Below are 23,361 nucleotides of genomic sequence, written 5' to 3' on the forward strand. Positions count from 1 at the left end.
ACCTTAAAAAAGAAAGACTTAAGAGCACTGTCTTCCTCATCAGAGAGACCTGTAGTTGTACACAGACAGACCTTAACTACCATAGTCAGTTGATGCTCATTCTCTTTGTGTAATGTGGGTTTCATCAATTATTTTCACAGGAATTTTAAGTCTTTTTTTTTTTTTTAAATCATGTTAATGCCTACTAGCTGTACTGAACACAGTTTCCCCCTTGGAGAGTTTGTTTGTTTTACCCATTTTGTTTTTAGCATAAGAACTACATAAGCTAGGTTGCACACAGAGATAGAGTCTGTGTCAAAGTACTCTGCAAGAATGTATGCAGAAGAGTGAGCTCCAGGACAGCCAGGGCTACACAGGGAAACCCTGTCTCGAAAAAACAAAAAAAAAAAACCAAAACCAAAAACAAAAAACAAAAATAAGAATGTATGTAGAGTGTGCTATTTAAAAATGTTACACGTAACGTAATCAACTTATAAAGCAAGAGCGATTTGTCTAGTTTGAAACAGTGAACATTCTAGCTTAATAAGTGAAATAGTTTGTAATTTCTCTGAGTAAACTGCCTCAGACCAATTTTTGATCTGTCTCTAGTTCGATCAAGAGCTCTGTTATACTTGCATACTATATAGACATGTATACAATAACAAAATGGAGACGTACACACTTGCAGGATTGTAAATATCTTAGAAAAACTAAATGGGCATGGTACTTTTATCTAAGGTACTATCCCCCCAACTAGAATTTGAGAGACTTTTGTAATTTTAATAACTGTATCCCACCTTGAAGGCTAAAGTTAGTTAGAAATGTTGTGCTGTAATTGTAATTTACAGTACATTGTGCAGCTGTGATGTGTGCACGGTGTCTGATGGATCAAATCCAGAAAGGAAGAATCTTGAATTTTATGTTCTGAATTGGTGGTGAGAATGTAAAAGTAAGCTTAAAATTGTTAATCTTGGCCACTTTACACATATTGGCCCTAACTTGGAACAGCTATACTTAAATATATATTGAAAATTTATAAATGGAAGAATAAGAAAGTATTCCTAAAGTGTCTTCTATGAGAGATAACTCAAAAATTATGTCTTTAATTAATTAATTAATTAATTAATTAATGTATTTAGTTAGTTAGTTAGTTTTTGTAGCTCGAGACTTTGATGTGGGGGCTCACACATGCTAGGCCAGCACTGTATCACTGAGCCATAGTCCCAGCCCTGAGTCTTTAGTCTCTTTAAATTGTCAAAATTATTTAAAATCGTCAAAATTGATTTATTTCTTTGTCTCTAAAAGTTGAACATAGAATTAGCATATAGACCAGCAGTTTCATTTTTAGGGATATTCTCAATAAAATCAGAGTAGGTGTTCAAGCAAAGCCCTGCTAAGATTCTTCCTCATCTATAGCTAACCGATCAGTAAGTATTATACTGTAAGATGTTTCTGCTTGGCAATGGGTCTTTGCTTATTTAAAGATTCTTTATATAACAGAATACCATATTTGAAGTGATAATCTTAGCTTCCATACTGAGATACACTTAAGTTTTTCTGTCTTATTCACTAATTGACATGCTGCTCTGAATGTCTAGTAATAGAGGTATAGATTAGATGCCTTTTGCTAAGAATTACATGTGTTATATTCTACAGCATATTTAACCCTGTGTGTGACACATGGTAGTCATGGTCAGTCAGCACATAGAGGCCTGGTTTGCAAATAAATTTAAGATTAGAGTAATTTGACAGGATACCTGGTGGGGCATATTAGTAACTGTTAACCAGTTTTGGTCATTGGACCAACCTAAGTTGTTAAGGTATTTTCTATAAATGTGTGTTCATAGAAATCCGTTCTAACTATTGCACTTTGAATGAAATCGCCAAAGAAGTGAGCTTACATGTAAATGATCTCTGTTACAGCCTTGTGTTTTGTTCTGTTTTCTTAACCCTTCTCTTGTGATCCTGACTCTTGGGACGGCTATGGAATGATTCTTGGATGCCGTGAACCACAGAGCCCATTGTGAAGAATGGCAGGCCGCCCACGTCTCACAGCGTGCATTCCTTCCTCCATCAGTACACAGGCTCCTTCAAGAAGCCCCCGTTGCGGAGACCCCACAGTGTTATTGGAGGAAGCCTTGGTTCCTTCATGGCAATGCCCAGGAATGGAAGCAGACTAGGTAATGTGCTTATTGCTCTGTTGTGTTTAACAGTCTGCTTCTAGGACATGTGCACTGAGTGTCATTGTATGAACAAAGCCAGCCTCTGTCATTGTCAGATTTCCTCTAGTCATGTAGAGACCAGGTGAGGACTGGAAGGGTAGCAGAAAGATGAGGGCTGCTAACACCGCAGAGAATGACGTTTGCTTGTCTGTTCATGCAGAGTGGGTGCTGCTTCAGTAGCTTTTCAGTTAATTACTGCATATTGGCAGTACAAGAAGTAGATTATCACCTGACTGCTTATTCTTTTGCCATTATGTGCTTTTGAAATATCCAGAAAAGATACCTGCAAGTTTTTATGTATTTTATGTCTTTTTTGGTAGTGGTATATTATGTTTTGATTTAGAAGTCATTTTAAATATAGATGTTTGATTGTCCCATTAGATAGACTATTTACTACAGTTCCTGAATATTGTATCCCTCTGTTTCCTTTATTTATTGCCACAGTAGGCTACTTCCTGGTTCTTTTCCCTAATTTTAAGACTGTGAGCCTCTCTACAGTGTGGCTTCATCTGTGAGAAATGTGCCGATATCCCTGCTGGCACAGCACAGAGAATGGTGCGCTGGAGTCGTCTTAAGCTGGTTCATGAGAGATGTGGGTTACAGTCGGTTATTAAACATAGCTACTGTTATAGTTTATATTGTACAGGTTTAGAGTTAAGCTAAAGTAAAAACCAAAGTTAATGAGTACTCCAGAGTCCTTACCTCCAGTTGGTTTCCTGTCCCGGTCATCTATTCTCTGAGGTAATGTTATTTGCATCATGTGTCAATAGTGATAACACTGTGTAATAATGTGCCATTGCATTTTTCTGGACAGTGTCACCTGTCCAGTAATACTGTGCCAATAATTTGAAGTCAGTCATGAGGGAGTATTTATGTTTAAGAAATCAGGTCTTGGCTTGTAATTTTGTTGGCTGTGTAGTCAAGAGTGAGTTATGTTTTAGGTTTTATGGACTGGAGTCTGTTGCATATTCTTTTTCTGTGTGTAGTAAGCCTTTTAAAATGCAAGAAACATTTTTAGTTCAGGAGCAACGTAAAAGCATCTGTTCTTGAGATTCTTGGTCTCGAGTTAAGAAAGGAACACTAAAGACGTTAGTAATGTTGATCAAATTTATCAGTGCATCATGCAAGTGGCAGAAGCTTGACTAAGCAAGCATCCTGATACACTTCACGTTTCATCGAAGCCCTTTGTCCCACTAAGGAGACAGTGAAGCTCTGACATGGGCCTTCACTTTCTCACCTCGCTGTATTCGGAAGGAGGCAGAAACAGCTGTGCTTGTTACCCTGGCTGCTCTCCTGGCTGAGTCCAGTGGAACTCAGTGTTTATTCCTATCTGGGACGATACCTTTGCTTGGCATCCTTGTAGGGCAGGACTGGTCGGTTCTGTTTGCTTACTGGTTGCTTGTTAGTTCTGGGGAACTAAACCCGCTGCCTCATTAAGGCTTGCTTCAGAAGTGCTGAGTCACTGAGCTTACAAGGCGTTCCCAGTTTGTCCAGGCAGGTCTTGAACTTGTGCACTGGCTCTCAGCAGGGTTGTGATACGTTAGAGAGCACAAACTTAGCTTTGTAGTAGACACTCAGCAAGTAGTGCTTGGAACTCCAGACAGCTTCTTGCTGGCCTCTGCTCCATCCTGCTGCCTTAGTTCCAGAGTTACAGGTGTGCCACCACGTCTGGCTTTCTACTGGTGGGTAGCAGATTTGTAAATATTTTAAAGACTGTTCTATGAGTTAGCTCTATTTTCTTGTTGACACATCTAATGAGAGAATAGTCATAAGAAGCAAAAGACCAGGTTTCTAGTCCAGCTGTGTGCCTAAGCTACATGGTCTAAAAGTAGGTTAATTTTTAAAGTCTCTATCTCCTGGAATCTGGAAAATAGGCAAAGTTACAGTAATTTCAAGAACTCTGTCAAGTCTGTAATTTTATTCAATTCTTGGCAATATCTTGAATTACTTTCCTTATAGAATTTTTCATACTTTGAAAATGTGGAGAGATGTCTTTTCCTGCCTCTCTCTCCCTAGTGCTTGTGCCACAGTGCTGATACCATAGTTTGCTCTGTATTGCTATGAGAAACACCATGATCAAAAGCAATTTGTTGAGAGGGTATTTTTTTCTTTTTCTTTTGTTCTTGTTTTTTGACTTAAACATTCCTGTCACAGTCCATCATTGAAGGGGAAACGAAGGGAGGAAAAACAAGGGAGGAACCTGGAGACAGCAACTGAAGCAGAGACCATGGCAGACGCTGCTTCCTTCCTTGCTACACATGGCTTGCTCAGCTTGCTTTCTCATACAGCTGAGGGCCGCCTGGAATGGTACCATCCACAGTCGGTTGGGTCCTCACATAGCAATTATTAACCAAAAAAGGTCAACACATGTTTTGCCTACAGAGCAGTCTGCTAGAGTCATTTTCTCAACTGACTTTCCCAGGTGACTCTAACTTGAGTCAAGTTGGCAAAAAACTAATCAGTACAGTTAACCCCTTGTCACCTTGACAGACACATCATTATTAAACCCTAACCTTTCCTTTAGTGTTTTCCCCAAGAAAGCATACTAATATAACTATTATGTAACTCTAAAACATAATATATCTTTAAAAGTTCCATAGTTTTAAAAACTATTCAAACACCTTTTAAAAATTCAGTCTTTAAAGTATCTTAAAACTCCAAAGTCTCTCAATTTGAGCTTCTGTAAAAAAATTTTTTTTTAAGTTAAACAGTTCTTGTCCCAAGAGGGAAAAGGCATGGCACAGTTCCAATAAGATCAGAGGAAATCCATCCTCTAACAGTGTAAATCAAAGCTCATAGCTAAATGTTCAGCCTCTGGGACTCATTCACTCTCAGTCCTTGGGCTCCCATGGTCGCCAGTGGCTCCACCTTTCCTTTGGTGCAGTCCACAGCATAAGCAGCTAATGTCACAGGCTCAGGTTGATACTGTTCCACACATGCCATCCTTAGTGGTTTTCCCGCAGTGCTGGACTGTCCAGTATTTCGGAGTCTCCACTGTAACTTGGCTGTACAGTCAGCAGGGCATCAGCTAGCTGCTCTTCAGGGACTCACATTGTGCCGAGCCTCAGCATCTCTGCAGGAGTCCTTCAATCCTGGGGTCTACACCACAGCTGAGGGGACACATCCACCAGTGGGCTCTCCTGGCCTCTTAGAGTGCCAAGCCTCAGCTACGCCTTCAATCCTGCAGCTTTCATGCTGCCCAAACCAGTAACACATGGGAGACGTTTACACATCACCGAGACTGGGTGCCAGCTTGAGACGAAGCTTTGGCTCCCTCTGGTCCACAGCTTATTGTGGTGACCCTGAGGAAATGCTTCCCAGAAGATCTCACCTCAGTGGAGCTGAGGTCTCTTCATAGTCACAGCTGCCTTTCACTCTCAGCTGACCAGAAGCCACAGACTGTCCATCAGAGTCTAAGAGAAGCCTGATAGAGTGTCTGCTTCCTTCCGGCCCTGCATGAGCCAGGCCTCCACCATCTGTGTTGCTCCCAGCATCTTACCTCCAGCATGTTTCCACTGAGCAGCCTGTTAAGCTGCCAGCACTAATGGCACTTCCAGCTCAAAAGTTTCAAGCATTGCTACAATCTTTTCCCAAAACAACACAGTCAGGTCTGTCACAACAGTAGCCCACAATGCTGGTGCTGATTTTTCTATTAGTTTGCTTTCTATTGCTGTAAGGAACAACATAATCAACTTGGGGAGAAACCCCTTGGCTTACACATCTTTGTCACAGTACGTCTTTGAGGGAAACTTGGGCAGGAACTCAAGCAGGGCAGGAACCTGGAGCCAGGAACTGAGGCAGAGACCATGGAGAGGAACCTTACTTACTGGCTTGCTCAGCCTGCTTTCTTATACAAATAAGGACCCATAATAGCTGGGTTCTTTCATGTCAATCATTAATGGAGAAAATTCCCACAAGCTTGCCTGTAGGCAGTCTGATGGTGTCGTTTTCTCAGTTGACTTTTCCTTCTTCTCAGATGACTCTAGCTTGTGTCAGGTTGACCCAAAACAACCAGCACAGCTGGCCTGAGATTTATCTTTCTGGTAAGGCATTTATGTTCTGATCTGGTAACTGCTTACATGCCTGTGGATCTCGAGCATAGACGACTTTCAACACTGTGATTTGTGTTTGTTGATATCTCTATTTTACTTGTAATGATAATGAAGTGTACTGTTTAGTAAGATCTGACCTTTAAAGGTAAACAGTGCCTCCTTTTCTGATATAGATATTGTTCATGAAAATCTGAAGATGGGATCAGATGGTGAGAGTGACCAAGCTTCTGGGACATCATCTGATGAAGTCCAGTCACCTACAGGTGTTTGCCTCAGAAATCGTATACATAGACGGATCTCAATGGAGGTAACCAGTTAAGAAAGTGGAAACGCAACCATTGTGTGAATATTTGTGTTTGTAAAGGAACATGCAATGCTTGTTTGAAGCATCATGAAGGCAAATGGAACTCACACAAGAGCTGTTTCTTTGCCTTGGTGAGCTGTGGTCTGAATGTTGTTGTTTTTTTTTTCCCTAATTATCCCAAGGCAAGTATACATTAATTACAGTTCACATTCTGCAGAAAACCTTTCCTTTTTTTTTGTTTTTTGAGACAGGGTTTCTCTGTGTAGCCCTGGCTGTCCTGGAACTCACTCTGTAGACCAGGCTGGCCTCGAACTCAGAAATCCACCTGCCTCTGCCTCCCAAGTGCTGGGATTAAAGGTGTGTGCCACCACTGCCCGGCTAGAAAACCTTTTCTTAATCACACCTTTACGGTGCTCATCTGAGCACTTCATATAGTTTATATATGGATGCTTTAAGGGGTATAAATGAACTAGAACTAGCTTGTTTTCTTACTTGGCTAGTTTCTCCTTTATGGTACATTGTATCTATATATTCATATGATACATTTATCATAAATATAAAAGAAGAACTGGGGACTGGAGAGATGGCTTAGCAGTTCAGAGCATCATTGCTCCTGCAGAAGAGCCCAGGTTCCGTTCTCAGTGGGTCCAGGGGCCCTGACGCTCCCCTCTGACCTCTGAGGGTGCTGAACAGAAATGGCTCACATATACACAAGTTGACAAAAAAATTCATGCACATAAAGAAATACTGAAAACAACCCAAGCAATTCATTTCTTTAAAGATGTCTGTCACAGTTTTATGGACAGAAGTTTTGTTATGACTATTACTATTTCAGCATACCCTGTAAGTTAAAAGCTTTCTGCAAAGATATTAAACATGCTTTAAGATAAAATTTTAGGGGGCTAGAGAGATGGTTCAGCACTTGCCAGCAAGCCTGGCAATCTGAGCTCAGTCTCTGGAGCCCGTGTGGTGGAAGGAGAGAACTGACTCTGCAGACTGTCTTCCAGTTCTGTAAGAGATCACACCCACCCTGTTGCAGACTGCTTATGTCTGCATGGAGAAGAATTTCAAAGTAAAGTTCCACTTGAATTTGGTAAAGAAACGGTTGCGTCTTTTTAAACTATTTATATCAAACCATATCGTCTGCCTTTGATTATGATAAGTATTCTTGCCTTAAGTAACTTTGGAACTGCAAGCCAGCTTCAGTGGTTTATCACTAAAGAATAATGTGGGGGGCTGGAGAGATGGCTCAGCGGTTAAGAGCACTGACTGCTCTTCCAGGGGTCCTGTGTTCAATTCTCAGCAACCACATGGTGGCTCACAACCACCTGTAATGGGATGTGATGCCCTCTTCTGGCGTGTCTGAAGAGAGCAACAGTGTACTCATATGCATAAAATAAGTAAATAAATCTTAAAAAAAAAAAAAAAGGAATAATGTGCCTGGGCCCTCATCTTCCCAAGTCTAATGCCCTGCTCCCTTATCTGCATAGGACTTGAATAAGCGGCTGTCGCTGCCTGCAGACATCAGGATACCTGATGGCTACCTGGAGAAGCTGCAGATCAGCAGCCCACCCTTTGACCAGCCCATGAGCCGCAGGTCCCGCAGAGCTTCCTTAGTAAGTTTTTGGCCTTGACTGTGCCGTGAGGATGGCTTGCTTGCTCTTCCTCCTTGTCCTTTAGTCTTTTCCCTTCATTCCTCCTCTCTCTCCCTTGCTCCTTCCCTTTCTTTTCTTCCTTCCTCTCCTTTTTGTCCTTTCATGACTTTTAAACCCAGAGGTTTGCACGTACCAGGCAAGTACTCTGCCATTTGGTTGTACCCCAGCCCTGAAGTTAATTTTTATATGTAAATTTTAAATCACTCACTTAGTTGTAGCACATTATTGTCTACATTTTGTCATTCTTCATACTTAAAGAGTGTACTGGAACAGCACTTGAGTTGTATCTTACTTTTGAATGTATCTGCTGGCTGGATGTGCACCATGCATGCCAGATGTGCAGCTGGGTGGGAATGCTAGAGGCGCAGCAGAGTGCCCAGACCTGGCTTTAGCTCAGTGTGTTTGTGGTGCTGTCATCCTGTGTGGCCAGATGAATAAATGAATGCTTTAGACACTCTCCTGCTACTTTTCTCTTTACTTAATACTCCTCATTCCTCACCTTACTCATAATTCCTGCCCTCGGATAACAAAGGTAGTTTTACACACATGGTCATACTGTCTCAGTTATACTCTTTTCGTACTATGATTTTATATTTGAGCCTTCTTATTCATAAGCATGTTCACGTTGTTTCTGAAGTATTTAATACTTTATTTTCATTGACAGAGGGTTTTGCTAGTCTGAAATTAACCTGTAAATCAGGCTGGTCTGACATACCACTTTGCTTAGCCTCCTTAAGGGCTGGGATTACAAACCTATTCTACAATACCTGAATCTGTTTCCTACATACTCTCACTCAATCTTTGAACTTTATGTATTATGAATATATGTTATAAAATGTGCTTATACAAATATGCAAAAAGTTTGTATATTATATAAAGCTGCTGTAATATTTTAAAAAGTCTAAAAGCTGCTGTTCTGTTATAAAATCACAGCATGCATGTACGTATGCAAATGTACTTCTGTAGTTTCCTCATGTTGTTCAGTGTTAAGTCTGAGCCCATCTGTTTTGTTGTATGTAGTCACAGTCTGCTCTCATTGTATGGTGCACAGTTGTATAACTGTAGTATCCTTTCTGAGTGTTAGACTTTATCATCCTCGTGTCCGTGGTCTCCAAGCTTGGTCTTAGGCTCTGTCATGTCGGCTTCGTCACCATTCCTATATGGCTTTGTTTATGTTACTAGAGACAAAGTAAAAGCTCCCATAGTGCCTGCTACCTAACTTACAAGTTACACTGTTAGAGGTTGGCTTACTATAAGTTATAATTTATCTTATATATAATGTTTTAATATTTGTATGCCTTTGTTGTAAGGGTTGCCTGAACGGGGATTTGCTTAGTCTGTGAAAAGTTATTTCTTGAAGTAATGAAGTCACAAAATAAATTATGCTCTTAGAGTGAATTACCATAAAAATCTTTATTTATATAATGACCAAGTTATGGAGTCTTGATAGTGTTTTAAAATGTAAGGCTTCTAGAGCCATTTCTAAGTCTCTATGATGCCTGTTACTTTTCTCTATCCCTAAAATAATCCAGGGTAGACTGAGTGCACATTGTTAACTCAGGAAAACAGGGATGGCGCCTGTCTTCTCCTTGTGCTCAGCACCTGGCGTTGTCCCGAGCAAATGTGGAGTAAATATGCTTTGTCGTTTGTCCTCAGAATGATTTCTGTAGGAGAGTGTTGACAAGCTGCCGACTGTTGTTAATCTGTCATGTTCAACAGATGCATGTGCAGGCTAAGTTTTCTAAAAATTACACTTAAAAGTTCATTAACTGCTATTTGGATGTAATCATTGAGTCTACTAAGTTCAAAATTCTGTGAGGGGCTTGGGCTTGTGTGTCTGATTCTCTGAACCAGAATCTATCTGACAGCCACTTCACCCATGTAAGACATTCTGTCTGAATTTCCTAACTAACTATGTGGATGGAACTCAGTAATACTGTTTATTTTCATAGACTAACTACTTGTTCAAACATAACTTTAATAATTACAATTTACTATTCGCTTTCTCTTCTAGATATGTGTTTATTTTTAATTGGCATATTCTGCATATTTATGGGGTACGGTGTCATTTCAATACTTGTGTACAGAGTGCTTTGATTAGAGTAAGCAGCATATATATCACCAACTATTTATTTCTTTGTGAGGATATTTATATTAGATATTTGACATATACAATTATTGTTGACTATAGTTACTTTGTGTGTATATATACATTTAAATGTGCATGTGTGTTTGTAAACTTGTGCATATGAACATGTATTTGTGTGTGAGGTATATACTAATAATGTTCTCTAAAGAGCGACTCTGTAATATCAATTTCTGATACATCTGTTATATCTTATTCCATATGTACTTGGTATTATAGTAATTTCTAAAATATTTATATAGCTTTCATTTTGTTGACAGTACATTATATAGTCCTTATAGCAGACATCAATATTTTTGTCATAATCACTACTGGACCAAGTGTTCCCAGAGTATGGTAGAATTCGTTCACTATAACAAGATGAGTGAATTAAGAAGTCACTGTTCCTGAGAGGAAAAAGTTTAGCTTATACTTAACATTTTCCCATCTGCCTTCCATTGTTGATAATTGTTGTTAGAATATAGGTGCTTATTGTTTTGTTCATATTACTTTGAATTTATTCTCAATGTAGTGTTGTTCTCTCTGTAAAAAAGAACAAGAAAAACTCACTGCCATTTAAATGAAAATATCTAAATTCTAAAGATACCCACGTATAAAAAATTTTCATATAGTTTCTATGACCTTGGTAATTAGCTTTTTACTTAACTTTTACATAAAAAATAGTCCAGAATCCAGCTGTCATGGGTCAGATACCTTCTATAATGACAGTATCTTATATAATCCTTAAATGTTTATTGCATTTTCTAAGTTGAAATTTAAAGCTTCCATTGTATTTGGAATGTATTTCTGTTGTAATTTTACCCAACTTTTTCATCATCATTAATACTGAGTCATACATAAGGTAGATAGAACGGTTCTAAAACTTGAGTTTTCTAAATTTTTTTCCATAAAAATACCATATACATATAGAAAAATAGGAGAAAAAACCACTAAATCATCAGTAATACCACCTGTGAATAAAAGCTTTAGTTTGCTGAAACTACACTAAATAGTGTTGTAGTATGGTTTTAGCATGACATGTGTGATCATAATATAACACATACAACTCTGAGAACAGTTCTTGGGGAGACTTTGCAGACTCGTTAGGGTTTAAACGCCGGTGATACTTAAAAGTCCTGGAGGTTTAAATGTTCATTAGCAGAAAATCAGCCGGCTCTTGTAAAGACTATTTTAATTGTAAACTCTGATGTTTTAACATCAAATGCATTTTAGAACTTGACAAGTGTTCAACAATTTCATACTTGTTAGAGTTAGAAGATAAAGAAGTAGAGTTTTAAGAATAGGCGCTAAATTCCGAATTGTTTGCTTTCAGTCAGAAATTGGGTTTGGGAAAATGGAAACCTACATCAAATTGGAAAAGCTCGGAGAGGTAAGTATACTCTTTATTTTAAAAGCAAGGCATTTTCTTATTATCTAAACTCAATTAGGCCATGATTCTTGTCATCTTAGAAAAATAAAGGCTGTAGATATTACGTGAAAGACTATATACCAAATTCTGAAATGACCGACATTACCTAAAAGACTATATACTGAATTCTGGAATGACCACTATTACCTAAAAGACTATATACCGAATTCTGAAATGATCGCTATTACCTAAAAGATTATATACCTGACTCTGAAATGACCGCTGTGAGCTAAAAGACTATATACTGAATTCTGGAATGACCACTATTATCTAAAAGATTATATACCAAATTCTGAAATGACCACTGTTACCTAAAAGAGTATATACCTGACTCTGAAATGACCGCTATTACTTAAAAGAATGAATATATATATACTGAATTTTGCAATGACCACTATTACCTAAAAGATTATATACCTGTCTCTGAAATGACAATTACCTAACAGACTATATACCGAATTTTGAGATGACTGCTATTACCTAAAAGAGTATATACTGAATTCTGAGATAACCACTATTACCTAAGAGATTATATACCAAATTCTGAAATGACCGCTGTTACCTAAAATATGATATACCAAATTCTGCAATGACCACTATTACCTAAGAGATTATTTACCGAATTCTGAAATGACCGCTATTACCTAAAAGAGTATATACCTGACTCTGAAATGACCGCTATTACTTAAAAGTATATATATATATATACTTAAAAGTATATATATATATATATATATATATATATATATATATATATACTGAATTCTGCAATGACCACTATTACCTAAAAGATTATATACCTGTCTCTGAAATGACTATTACCTAACAGACTATATACCGAATTTTGAGATGACTGCTATTACCTAAAAGAGTATATACTGAATTCTGAGATAACCGCTATTACCTAAGAGATTATATACCAAATTCTGAAATGACCGCTGTTACCTAAAATATAATATACCAAATTTTGCAATGACCACTATTACCTAAGAGATTATTTACCGAATTCTGAAATGACTGCTATTACCTAAAAGAATATACACCTGACTCTGAAATGACCGCTATTACTTAAAAGAATATATATATATACTGAATTCTACAATGACCACTATTACCTAAAAGATTATATACCTGTCTCTGAAATGACTATTACCTAACAGACTATATACTGAATTTTGAGATGACCACTATTACCTAAAAGACTATATACCGAATTCTGAAATGACTGCTATTGCCTAAAAGAGTATATACCTGACTCTGAAATGACCGCTATTACTTAAAAGAATATATATGTGTATATATATATATATATATATGTATGTATGTATGTATGCTGAATTCTGCAATGACCACTATTACCTAAAAGATTATATACCTGTCTCTGAAATGACTATTACCTAACAGACTATATACTGAATTTTGAGATGACCGCTATTACCTAAAGACTATATACCAAATTTTGAGATGACTGCTATTACCTAAGAGATTATATTCTGAATTCTGAAATGACCACTGTTACCTAAAATATCATATACCAAATTTTGCAGTGACCACTATTACCTAAGAGATTATTTACCGAATTCTGAAATGACCGCTATTACCTAAAAGAGTATATACCTGTCTCTGAAATGACTATTACCTAAAAGACTATATACCGAATTTTGAGATGGCCACTATTACCTAAAAGACTATATACCGAATTTTGAGATGACCACTATTACCTAACAGACTATATACCGAATTTTGAGATGACCGCTATTACCTAAAGACTATATACCGAATTTTGAGATGACTGCTATTACCTAAGAGATTATATTCTGAATTCTGAAATGACCGCTGTTACCTAAAATATCATATACCAAATTCTGCAATGACCACTATTACCTACGAGATTATTTACCGAATTCTGAAATGGCCGCTATTACCTAAAAGAGTATATACCTGACTCTGAAATGACTGCTAGTACCTAAAAGTATATAGCTGACTCTGAAATGGCCACTATTACTTAAAAGAATATATATATATATATATATATATATATATACTGAATTCTGCAATGACCACTATTACCTAAAAGATTATATACCTGTCTCTGAAATGACAATTACCTAACAGACTATATACTGAATTTTGAGATGACTGCTATTACCTAAAAGACTATATACTGAATTCTGAGATGACCGCTATTACCTAAGAGATTATATACCAAATTCTGAAATGACCGCTGTCACCTAAAATATCATATACCAAATTTTGCAATGACCACTATTACCTAAGAGATTGTTTACTGAAGTCTGAAATGACCACTATTACCTAAAATATCATATACCAAATTCTGCAATGACCTATATTACCTAAAAGACTATATATCTCACTCTGAAATGATCGCACAACTAGATGGAATAAATCTTCTTGGTCCTTGAAACCTTGCATCAGGTAAGATGAAATTAATATTTTTGGTAGATTTGTAATCTTTTGATGAAGTACAAATGCTGTGCTCTGTGAGTAATGGAATAGGGTCTATTGTTTACTCATGGATTCTGGCGGCATGGAATTTGTATGAGTTCAGAGAACTAGCTGTAGAGATAAAGACGCTTCACCAAAGTTGAGAAAATTTTTAAAGCTCTGGCTTTCTTGAGCTTGCTTCTTCGGCCTGTACTCCTGTTAATTTTTAAATTGCCTGCGATCCACAGTAAGAAAGGGCAGGAAAATAGCAGGCAAGCCTTAAGGGAGCTTTTAGAGGAGAGCTAAGGTGCACAGATTTTGAGGAGCGTGAAGGTCTGGATCAAGTTTTTGTGATTGAACATTATCATTACATCTTCATTGAAAATGCTCAGTCTCCTGTGGTTTTTATGTATCATTACCTAAGTGCCCTTGATATGAAATCCACTGGTCCAGCTGTTCATTTGAAATAACACAAGAATAAAGGAGATGTGGAACCACCATGGTATGGTGGGGATGTGGATGGTGTGTGCAGGGAACTAAGTCATTGCTGTAAGAAAAACCAAATAGGATGATTTTTTTATAAGACATACTTTAATATGCTTAGAAGTTAGAAACTGAGGTTTACTCTGCTCTGTATACTTTTTTTGAGCAGAGACTCACCATGTAGCCCCAGCTGCCCTGTAACTCACTACGTTGGCTAGGTTGGCTTCCGAGTCCCTCTGTCCCCCAAGTGCTCGAAGTAAAAGCATGCAGTACCGTGTTAGCAGCTGTCACATCTTAAAAATGTTCTTCAAAATATATTCTATAGGGTACATATGCAACAGTATATAAAGGAAGAAGTAAACTGACAGAAAATTTGGTGGCATTAAAAGAGATCCGCTTGGAACACGAAGAAGGTGCACCCTGTACAGCTATAAGAGAAGGTACAGTGTTTACATAGAACTTTTGGTCCAAGTCACATTAAGAGGACTGTTTGTAAAAAGTGCTCAGATAGAAACACAATCAATGGCTGGAAGTCATTCTTTGGCTCTTGCAAATGGTAGTTTTTAAAACCAAAGTACTCAACAGAAAGGGATCAGTCAATTGTGTTATTGTATAACTCACAGTAAAATATTTACGAAGCCATTAAAATCTCTGACAGATAAATATTGACCTAGAAAAAGTTCTATATTGTTATGGAGAGACCATGGTGACTATAAATTAGCTACATCAATAAATTTTACTAAATATAAGAAACAAATAGCATATATACATGACCATGTTGGGTTTTGTTTTTTGTTTATTTGGTTTTTCCAGACAGAGTTTCTCTTTATAGCTCTGGCTGTCCTGGAACTCACTTTGTAGACCAGGCTGGCCTCGAACTCAGAAATCCGCCTGCCTCTGCCTCCCGAGTTTTTTTAAATTGAAAATGTACACAGCGCATACAATATATTCTGATTATGGTCCCCACCCCACCCCCTATCTCCTACCAGTTCCTCCCTACTTCTTCACTCACCCAAATCCACATGTGCTTTTCTGTCTCATTAAAATACCAGTAGATATAGAAATAATAAGATGAGATAGAAACAAACGGAGGAAAGATGGAGCCAAAGAAAAAGCACAAAGAACACGGAGTGAAAGGTACCCTGTGCTCTGTATCACAGTCAGTGTCAGAGCTTCCAACAGCGGGCAGGAAGTCAGGAGATGCCGCTTGGAATATCGGGAGGGTTTCAGGAAATACAGTGTGAGACCCACAGCACACAACCAGAGGAGTCAGAACCTCGCTGCCTCCATTGTCAGTCCTGCTGTAACCTTTGGGCTTTATCTTACCCACAGTCAGCTGTGGTTTAAAGCTTCTGGGCCCCATAGACTGCCTACCACAGACTAACACCCCTCCCCCTCTTGTTGTTTTTCCAGTTTCACTGTTAAAGGATTTAAAACATGCAAATATAGTAACCTTGCACGACATCGTTCACACAGACAAATCTTTGACTCTGGTCTTTGAGTACCTGGTAAGTATTTAATACAATTTAGCATTCTATTTTGCTTTAATATAATAGAAAGTTAGACCTTCTAACAGCCTCAGGGACATTGTTGTTTAACTGTTGGCGTTTAAATGCGGTGTAATGAATTCTGTATGTTTCTTTGAAAAGCAACTTAGTTATAAAAATTAAATGCCCCAAGGGAGAGGGGAGGTCTGATGGGGTAGGGGTGGGGGTGGGGACATCCTCTTGGTATGGGACGAGGAACAGTCAGAGGGCAGACTGGGACTGGGCAGGGGTGGGGGGGATAAAGACTGGACTGTAAAAAAAAAAGACTAAAGAATAAAAATAATAATAAAAATATTAAACACCATTAGGCTGGGCAGATGGCTCTGTGGGTAGAGGTGTTTACCACCATGACTGACAGCTTGTTCTGTACCTGGGGCTTCCATAGACTAGAGTCAGCTCCCTGGAGTTGTCCTTGGACCCCCACATGCATGCCATGGCACATATGAGTGCACCCCAACATATAAATAAATACTTAAAAAAAGAAAAAAGCTCTCAAGGTAACCAGCCATGCCGTCCCAAAACCATGTCACGTGCTAAAGTGCGGCATCTTTTCAGGACAAAGACCTGAAGCAATACATGGATGACTGTGGGAACATCATGAGCATGCACAATGTCAAGGTATGTTGTCCATGCACTTCTGAGCCTGTGTCAGCACAGCTGGACTGGATCGCCCAGCACATAGACTGGCCTCATAAGCCGTTCCCATCGGCGTGGTTAGGTTACTACCATCTAAGCATATTTAGTCAGCACCTGTTGACTGTATTACAGCTGTTAAAAAACCAGACCCTTTGGAGTGGTGCTTTGCTTTAAAGGTCTTTTACACTTTTGACAACAATTTATTCTCTTATGTAGGGTGGATATCCAAGTCTGTTCTGGATAAAAAGCCCCTAAAAAAAATACAAATGTTGGGTACACCCTGTGAAAGACCCTTTGAAGGATAAACGCCACTCATGTATTGAAAGAAGTATTTAAAATAGCCAGTTGGACAAGGTCAGAAACTTATAGGTAATAGAGATCTGTGTGATCAGAAGAAAATCGATAAGCTTTCTTAGCGTTAGTTATCTAAGAATTGGAGTAACTGGAGAAGTTTGCTAAGGCAGCTAATATCGGATGAAACTCAAAAGTTACTTAACATGAAAGCATTTAACATAGCTGAATTTTCACAATAGATATCTTTGACCTAACTGGCATACCCTATTTTTTTTATCAAAGATTTATTTATGCAAAATTAATAGTTCCTGGAAACCTATTTTGGAAGAAGGCAGTGTGTCATGTGTGGTTGAGACATTTCTAATTCTGTAGGTAGTAAATTTAACTTTTTCTTTAAATAGTAATTTGGTAGAAATAGAGGGAAGCCAGTTTGTTACTAACAGAGTGCTCTGAAGACAGGCATTGCTAAGACCAGGGTTTTGAATAGATTTTCATACATTCTATGAGTTTTTTAAAAAATATTTCATCATATTTTATAAAATGTTATGAATAGCATTTATATATTTTTGTTTTGCTAATTTTGCTTTCTCTACTTAGAACAATAATTTGGAAAGAGCATAGAGTTTAGCTGTCATAATTTGATAAAGGTTTGCAAAGTCCCTGCTTTTTAAGTTAGGTCCAAGTGGTGGCTGTAAGGTGGAACGCGTTTTATTGTCTGGCTGTTGAAATTACACTTAACGTTTTCCAAGGATAGAATGTGACAGATACTGAGATAATAATTCTGGAGTTCTCAGAACATAGCAATGCCAACTCTGGAAACTGCTTCTGAGAATTCATTCAGGCCTCTCCACATCCTCCGCCGTGACCTAAAGACACTCGGCATCTTCTGTATGCAGCCTCTCTTTTTCTAACCACAAAGACTCAAAACGCTTTCCTTCTTCTAAAATACACAGAAGCCCTTAGCCATTAACCTTACAGGAGTCCCTTTCTCGTCGTTCAGAGTACAATAGTGCCTGGGCCCCTTTCTGAGTCACAGTGGAGTTTGAAGAGTGAGTAGGAGGCGCTCAAAGTCAAGTGCCCAGGAGGTGGGTGAGGAGCCGCTTACTTTTATAGCAAATGGCTTGCCAGAGCTAAACAGCACTTTTCTCTTCTGATAGCCTGGCTCTTCTGAAAAACCATCAAATATGATGCCCTTTTAAGGTGATGCTGCTGCAGATCAGGGAAGTGTTTGTGTACGTGTGTGTGCGTGTGTGTGTTTTGGAAGGAGAAATCAGTGACAGGGTTTGCTTGGTTGTTACAACAGAATTTTATAATCAAACTATAGGCCTCCAACCAATGAACTGCTGTTATTCAAAGTTTTATTTGTAGTGTTTATTTTCCTGGTTCTCATTGGGTTAAAAACTAGTTGATGTTTTAAATTGAACAATGAACAATCAAATTCAGAAAATAGCTGCAAGAGGAAAAGATGTCATTTTAATTGGCTTTAATTGCTTGGTTTTTCTTTATAGCAAGACCCGTTCCATTATCTGTAAGACTGCTTTTCATTTGTTTCTGTAGCTGTTCCTGTACCAAATTCTCCGTGGTCTGGCATATTGCCATAGAAGAAAAGTGTTGCACCGGGACTTGAAACCACAGAACCTCCTCATTAATGAGAGAGGAGAACTAAAGCTGGCTGACTTTGGTATGGAGAGATAAGATATTCATTATTACTTCCAGGTGGCTAAGCGAGAAGACCACCGTTGTCACAGAGTGTCGTCAATTTTCTGTGTGTTTTGACGTGTTCTCTGTAGCTCGGAGATGTGTGATGGAATTTAGGTGAATGGTTTATTAGTGAGGAACACGCACGTGTTTCCTAGCATGCTGAGACCTCTAGAACTTCTAAGACTTTCCATGGCGTCTAAAGATAAATTCACACTCAGAATTACTGTTCTCCTTGCTTTTTCCTGGTTGCACCGAGGACTCAACACCAAGTAAGCAGTAGAGTCGCTGGTTCCTTGGTGTATTTGGGGGTATTTAGGGCAGGGCATGTGTAGTCTTCACTGCTGACATGTTTAGGGGACAAGTGTCAGTTATACCTGGGATACTTGATACTGCAGTAAAGTTTATTTTCCTAGACTATAAGTCATTACAATATTTCTTGTGATAAAATGAAGAATAAGCATAAAACACATTGAGCTCACACAGAAACAACAGTAATCTAAAGAGAAAGATTACTAGGGGTCCTTTCCTTCCTTCCTTTCTTTCTTTTTTAAAGAAACACCATTTTTCCTAGGAAATTTGGGACCAATAGACTGATTATTTAGTCTTTAACATTTGGTTTTCTTAAAAATGAATTATTGCCCTTCAGGCCTGAGTTAGGCAGCTTTGTTGATATTTCATGGGTGTGGCTTCCCTGACATTTCAGGGAGGTGTCCTCTCAGCAGATTTCCTGTTCCTCCCGCTTTTTCACTCTTTCTGTCCCTCTTTGGAGTTGTCCCCTGAGCCTTAGGTGCAGGAGCCGTGTCATAGATGGACCAGTTGGGGTGGGGCCATGTGCAGGGTCCTCCTTCTTCTCTTGGTCTCTATGAGATTCATTCTTGTCATATGTATGTGAGCGATTACAAATTTGATAATTTGAGCCGGGCGTGGTGGCGCACGCCTTTAATCCCAGCACTTGGGAGGCAGAGACAGGCGGATTTCTGAGTTCGAGGCCAGCCTGGTCTACAAAGTGAGTTCCAGGACAGCCAAGACTATACAGAGAAACCCTGTCTCGAAAAACCAAAAACCAAACAAACAAACAAGCAAAAAAAAAAAAAAAAAAAAAATTTGATAATTTGATGTGCTGTCCTCTATATACCATGCATATCAAAGAAAATGATATCCAGTTGCCCTTTATTAACATGAAATTTAAAATAAGTGATAGGAGTATAAGATTTTTTTTTTGCCTTGGAAAATAACTTTTTATTAAGATATTATTGCAGACAGCTTATGACTGGTGAGCACTTGAGGTTCGCATCGTTTCTGTTTTTGAGTCAGGGTCTCACTGTGCACCTACATTGTCCCCAACATCATGATCATCCTGCCCCAGTCTCTTGAATTCCATGATTATAGGACAGAGTCGCTGCACCTGACCGTGCCTTGTTTTTAATCTGTAAATAAACACCTTTCCATTTTCTCAGTGTTGGCTTACAGATACGGTAAATGTCAGTAGCCCATGTAAATAGAAGCACTTGGCTTCTTAAGTTTGACGCGTTTATGCCAGATCCCGAAAGCTGGAAGCTGCCTCTGAAAGGCGCCCCCATATGCTGACCACAGCTGACTGCTTTTATTATCTGCTCGGTGACTTCACTAGCCGCTGGTTAACCTTTTAGCTGATCTGATTTTATGCGACCTGAAAATAAAACGCAGTAATGTGTACTTCGCTTTTAGGAAGTAAACTTCTATATTGAAAGAACGTTTTTAGAGTAGCTTTGATTTTGAGTTATATACTTAGAATTTGAATTATTCTAATAAGCTATGTTAGTAACAAGTTAAAAACTCATTCTTACTGAATGCTGGATTTGCCCTGGCTATTCATGGACATTTGTTTATTTAGTATGTTGTTGTTTGTTTGAAAGGGATTTGCTGTTGGCTACCTGAGATTGAAGCAGATGCTACAGGTTAATTTTGTATGCTTGTATAGATCCCGTCTCTACTTCCTGAGCATCATTATGTCATTCCCTTACACTTGCCCCTGCACCCACTCCCTCGCTTTGCCAAGCTGCTTTTTGTGCAGCTTGCGTGGAATCATGCAAAGGGTGTGTCAAAGACCATGGGAAATTTTTATCTGAAAGTACTTTGAATCTAGTATTTCATGCTTTTAGCCTCCAGAAAGCAAATCTCACAACACAGTCATCATTTTCTGATTCTTGGCTTGTTGTTGTGTTGTTGTTGTTGTTGCATAGCAAATATATATATGGCTTCAAGTAATGAATGTTGTTTACTTTTGATTATTTCTGCTGTTAGTTGAGCCTCCCCCACCCGTACTCCTCCTTGATGGTGCTGGGATCACAGTGAGAGACTTGAGTAAGATAGGCAAGCACTGTCTCTGAACTACAGCCCTACCTTCTTTACTTACTCTTGATTCCTTTGAAAATGTCAATATTATAGTCAGTAAAATTCACAAAAAAGCAAGGTCACCGTGGTATAGTGACTCAAAAAACCAAGGAAGAGGAATCAGAGCTACCCTACATCTTGCTAATTACTAAAATGTGTGGAAAAATAATTCGTTGGGCATGACTGTATCAAGCTGGAATGCTAGGGTAATGATTTGTAATTAAAATAATGTCAGCATTACATTATTTTAATGAAGTGTTGAATTACTACTGTGTATGACATTTTTCTTCTTCAATTTTTTTTCACAAGATACATAAAGCCTTACATAACAGCAATCTTAGCATAAGTACCCTTATTACTTGAAACAAAATATATGGTAAAAATAAGGTTATGTTTCTTCAGATGTAAACTCAGTGACTACAGTCTAGAGGCTATGGGGAGCTAACTCTCCACCAGTGGCAAAGCAAAAAGGTTGGGAACCGGTCTGTCAGTCTCTGAACACAGTGGAGCCCATAGGGAACCGGTCTGTCAGTCTCTGAACACAGTGGAGCCCACACACGGTTGACAGGGCAGACAGTTGCTTACAGCAGGTGGCATTATCCCAGAGTATCAAGGCCTCTTATTCTGAAGTTATTCACATCACTTACATCATTAAAATAGACAAAGACTGCTGAATTTTATTCCAGGGAAATCGCCTAATAGGTTCAAGGAAATTGCCAGTAAGCTCCAACTGATTGTATACCAATGATCTTGAGGTTTAAAATTTTAAAACATAGTATAGTAAAAAAAAAGACAAAAAACAAACAAACAAAAAAAACCATGTGATTTGAGTTAAACAGTGATAGCTAGCTTATAACGGTAGCAAGCAAACTGCGCCTCAGTGTCACTGACCTATTTTGGGTTAATTCCAGTGGGAAATAATTCCGGCATCCTGACTCATCAACAGAAAATATCTTAAGTTTAGATAAACTCAGACAGACACTGCACCAGCTTCGTCTCTCGCTGTATAATTACTGTGTTCAGTTTAATTATATAATATTGACTTGGCCCAGGACTACATACACTCAACAGAGTTTATAAATCTACTTTTTTGAAGTTGCAGGAAGCTATAGAGTTGGCATCTCTTGAAATGGGTCATGGCGACAGTAGGGCTAAGACCTTCAGCATGTTAATGGATCTCAGTATTTTTAATTCTTCTGTTTTCTTTTCTCTGTAAAGGACTAGCCAGAGCCAAGTCAGTTCCCACAAAGACCTACTCAAATGAAGTTGTCACCCTGTGGTATCGACCACCTGATGTGCTTCTTGGTTCCTCAGAATACTCAACACAGATCGACATGTGGTAACTACAGATGCCATCGCCGTTTATAGTTTTGAAAGAGCATAGCTGTTAACAGGGCATACTGACAAATGCTTACTTTTAAAGAGTTATTTCAAAGAGTTTGAGCAGTGAGTAAGAATTGAGGTGTGAAAATAAAACTATTTAGATTTAAATATAAGTCTACCACTAATGGCTATATTAGACTAACCATCTTATTCACATTAGTAGCCCGTGCCTTCATCTCCTCCGTTAAGGAGGTAGACAAAGTAATGAGAAAGTCATTAAGCCTGATGGTATTAAGCCTGAATGAGCCAACGTGCACAGAGCACCTTTTAGAAGAGTACGTGACACATAGCAATTCAAAAAAGTATTAATATGGAAAATATACCTACTTTAAGTTGGTCTAAAAATAATAATTAGAGTTTCAAAGATCTTCTTATGCATTATTACATATATGTATGTAGGTGTTATAGATATATGTACATGTGTGTTCAAGTGCACTCGCCTGTACATGCATACACAATGGAGGCCAAAGGTCAGCATGAAGCATGCTCAGATACCGCTTTTCATTTTTAAAAAGTTATTTATTTATTTATATTTATTTATTTGAGACAGTCTTCCACTGAACCTGAATAGACGGACTGGCCAGCACACCCTGGGGTCTGCCTGTCTCAGTCGAGCCTGTAGCACTGTGTGCAGCACTGTGTGCAGCACTGTGTGCAGCACTGTGTGCAGCACTGTGTGCAGCACTGTGTGCAGCACTGTGTGCAGCACTGTGTGCAGCACTGTGTGCAGCAC

The 23,361-nt window shown here is 38.5% G+C and overlaps 1 protein-coding gene across 9 annotated transcripts in view; it reads left to right on the top strand.

Moving 5' to 3' along the window:
* The window catches only part of Cdk17 (cyclin-dependent kinase 17), a 90,219-nt gene that overhangs the window by 49,041 nt on the left and 17,817 nt on the right, over window positions 1-23,361 (top strand). For 7 of the 9 annotated variants that reach the window (XR_003948686.1, XR_003948687.1, NM_146239.2 and 4 more), the window contains 9 exons: window positions 1,995-2,159; window positions 6,427-6,560; window positions 8,048-8,173; window positions 11,671-11,727; window positions 15,020-15,134; window positions 16,108-16,202; window positions 16,797-16,859; window positions 18,729-18,852; window positions 22,464-22,584. Coding sequence is in view for 7 of the 9 variants with exons in the window: in NM_146239.2 (NP_666351.2) it covers window positions 1,995-2,159; window positions 6,427-6,560; window positions 8,048-8,173; window positions 11,671-11,727; window positions 15,020-15,134; window positions 16,108-16,202; window positions 16,797-16,859; window positions 18,729-18,852; window positions 22,464-22,584 (1,000 nt within the window). In the remaining 2 variants the exon portion in view is untranslated. Of the gene's footprint in view, window positions 1-1,902; window positions 2,160-6,426; window positions 6,561-8,047; window positions 8,174-11,670; window positions 11,728-15,019; window positions 15,135-16,107; window positions 16,203-16,796; window positions 16,860-18,728; window positions 18,853-22,463; window positions 22,585-23,361 lie in introns of all 9 variants that reach the window. The other 2 variants (XM_030245085.1, XM_030245086.1) reach the window with 1 other exon arrangement.

The sequence above is a fragment of the Mus musculus genome, chromosome 10 (genome assembly GCF_000001635.26).
Source record: "Mus musculus strain C57BL/6J chromosome 10, GRCm38.p6 C57BL/6J".
Taxonomy (NCBI): Eukaryota; Metazoa; Chordata; class Mammalia; order Rodentia; family Muridae; genus Mus; species Mus musculus.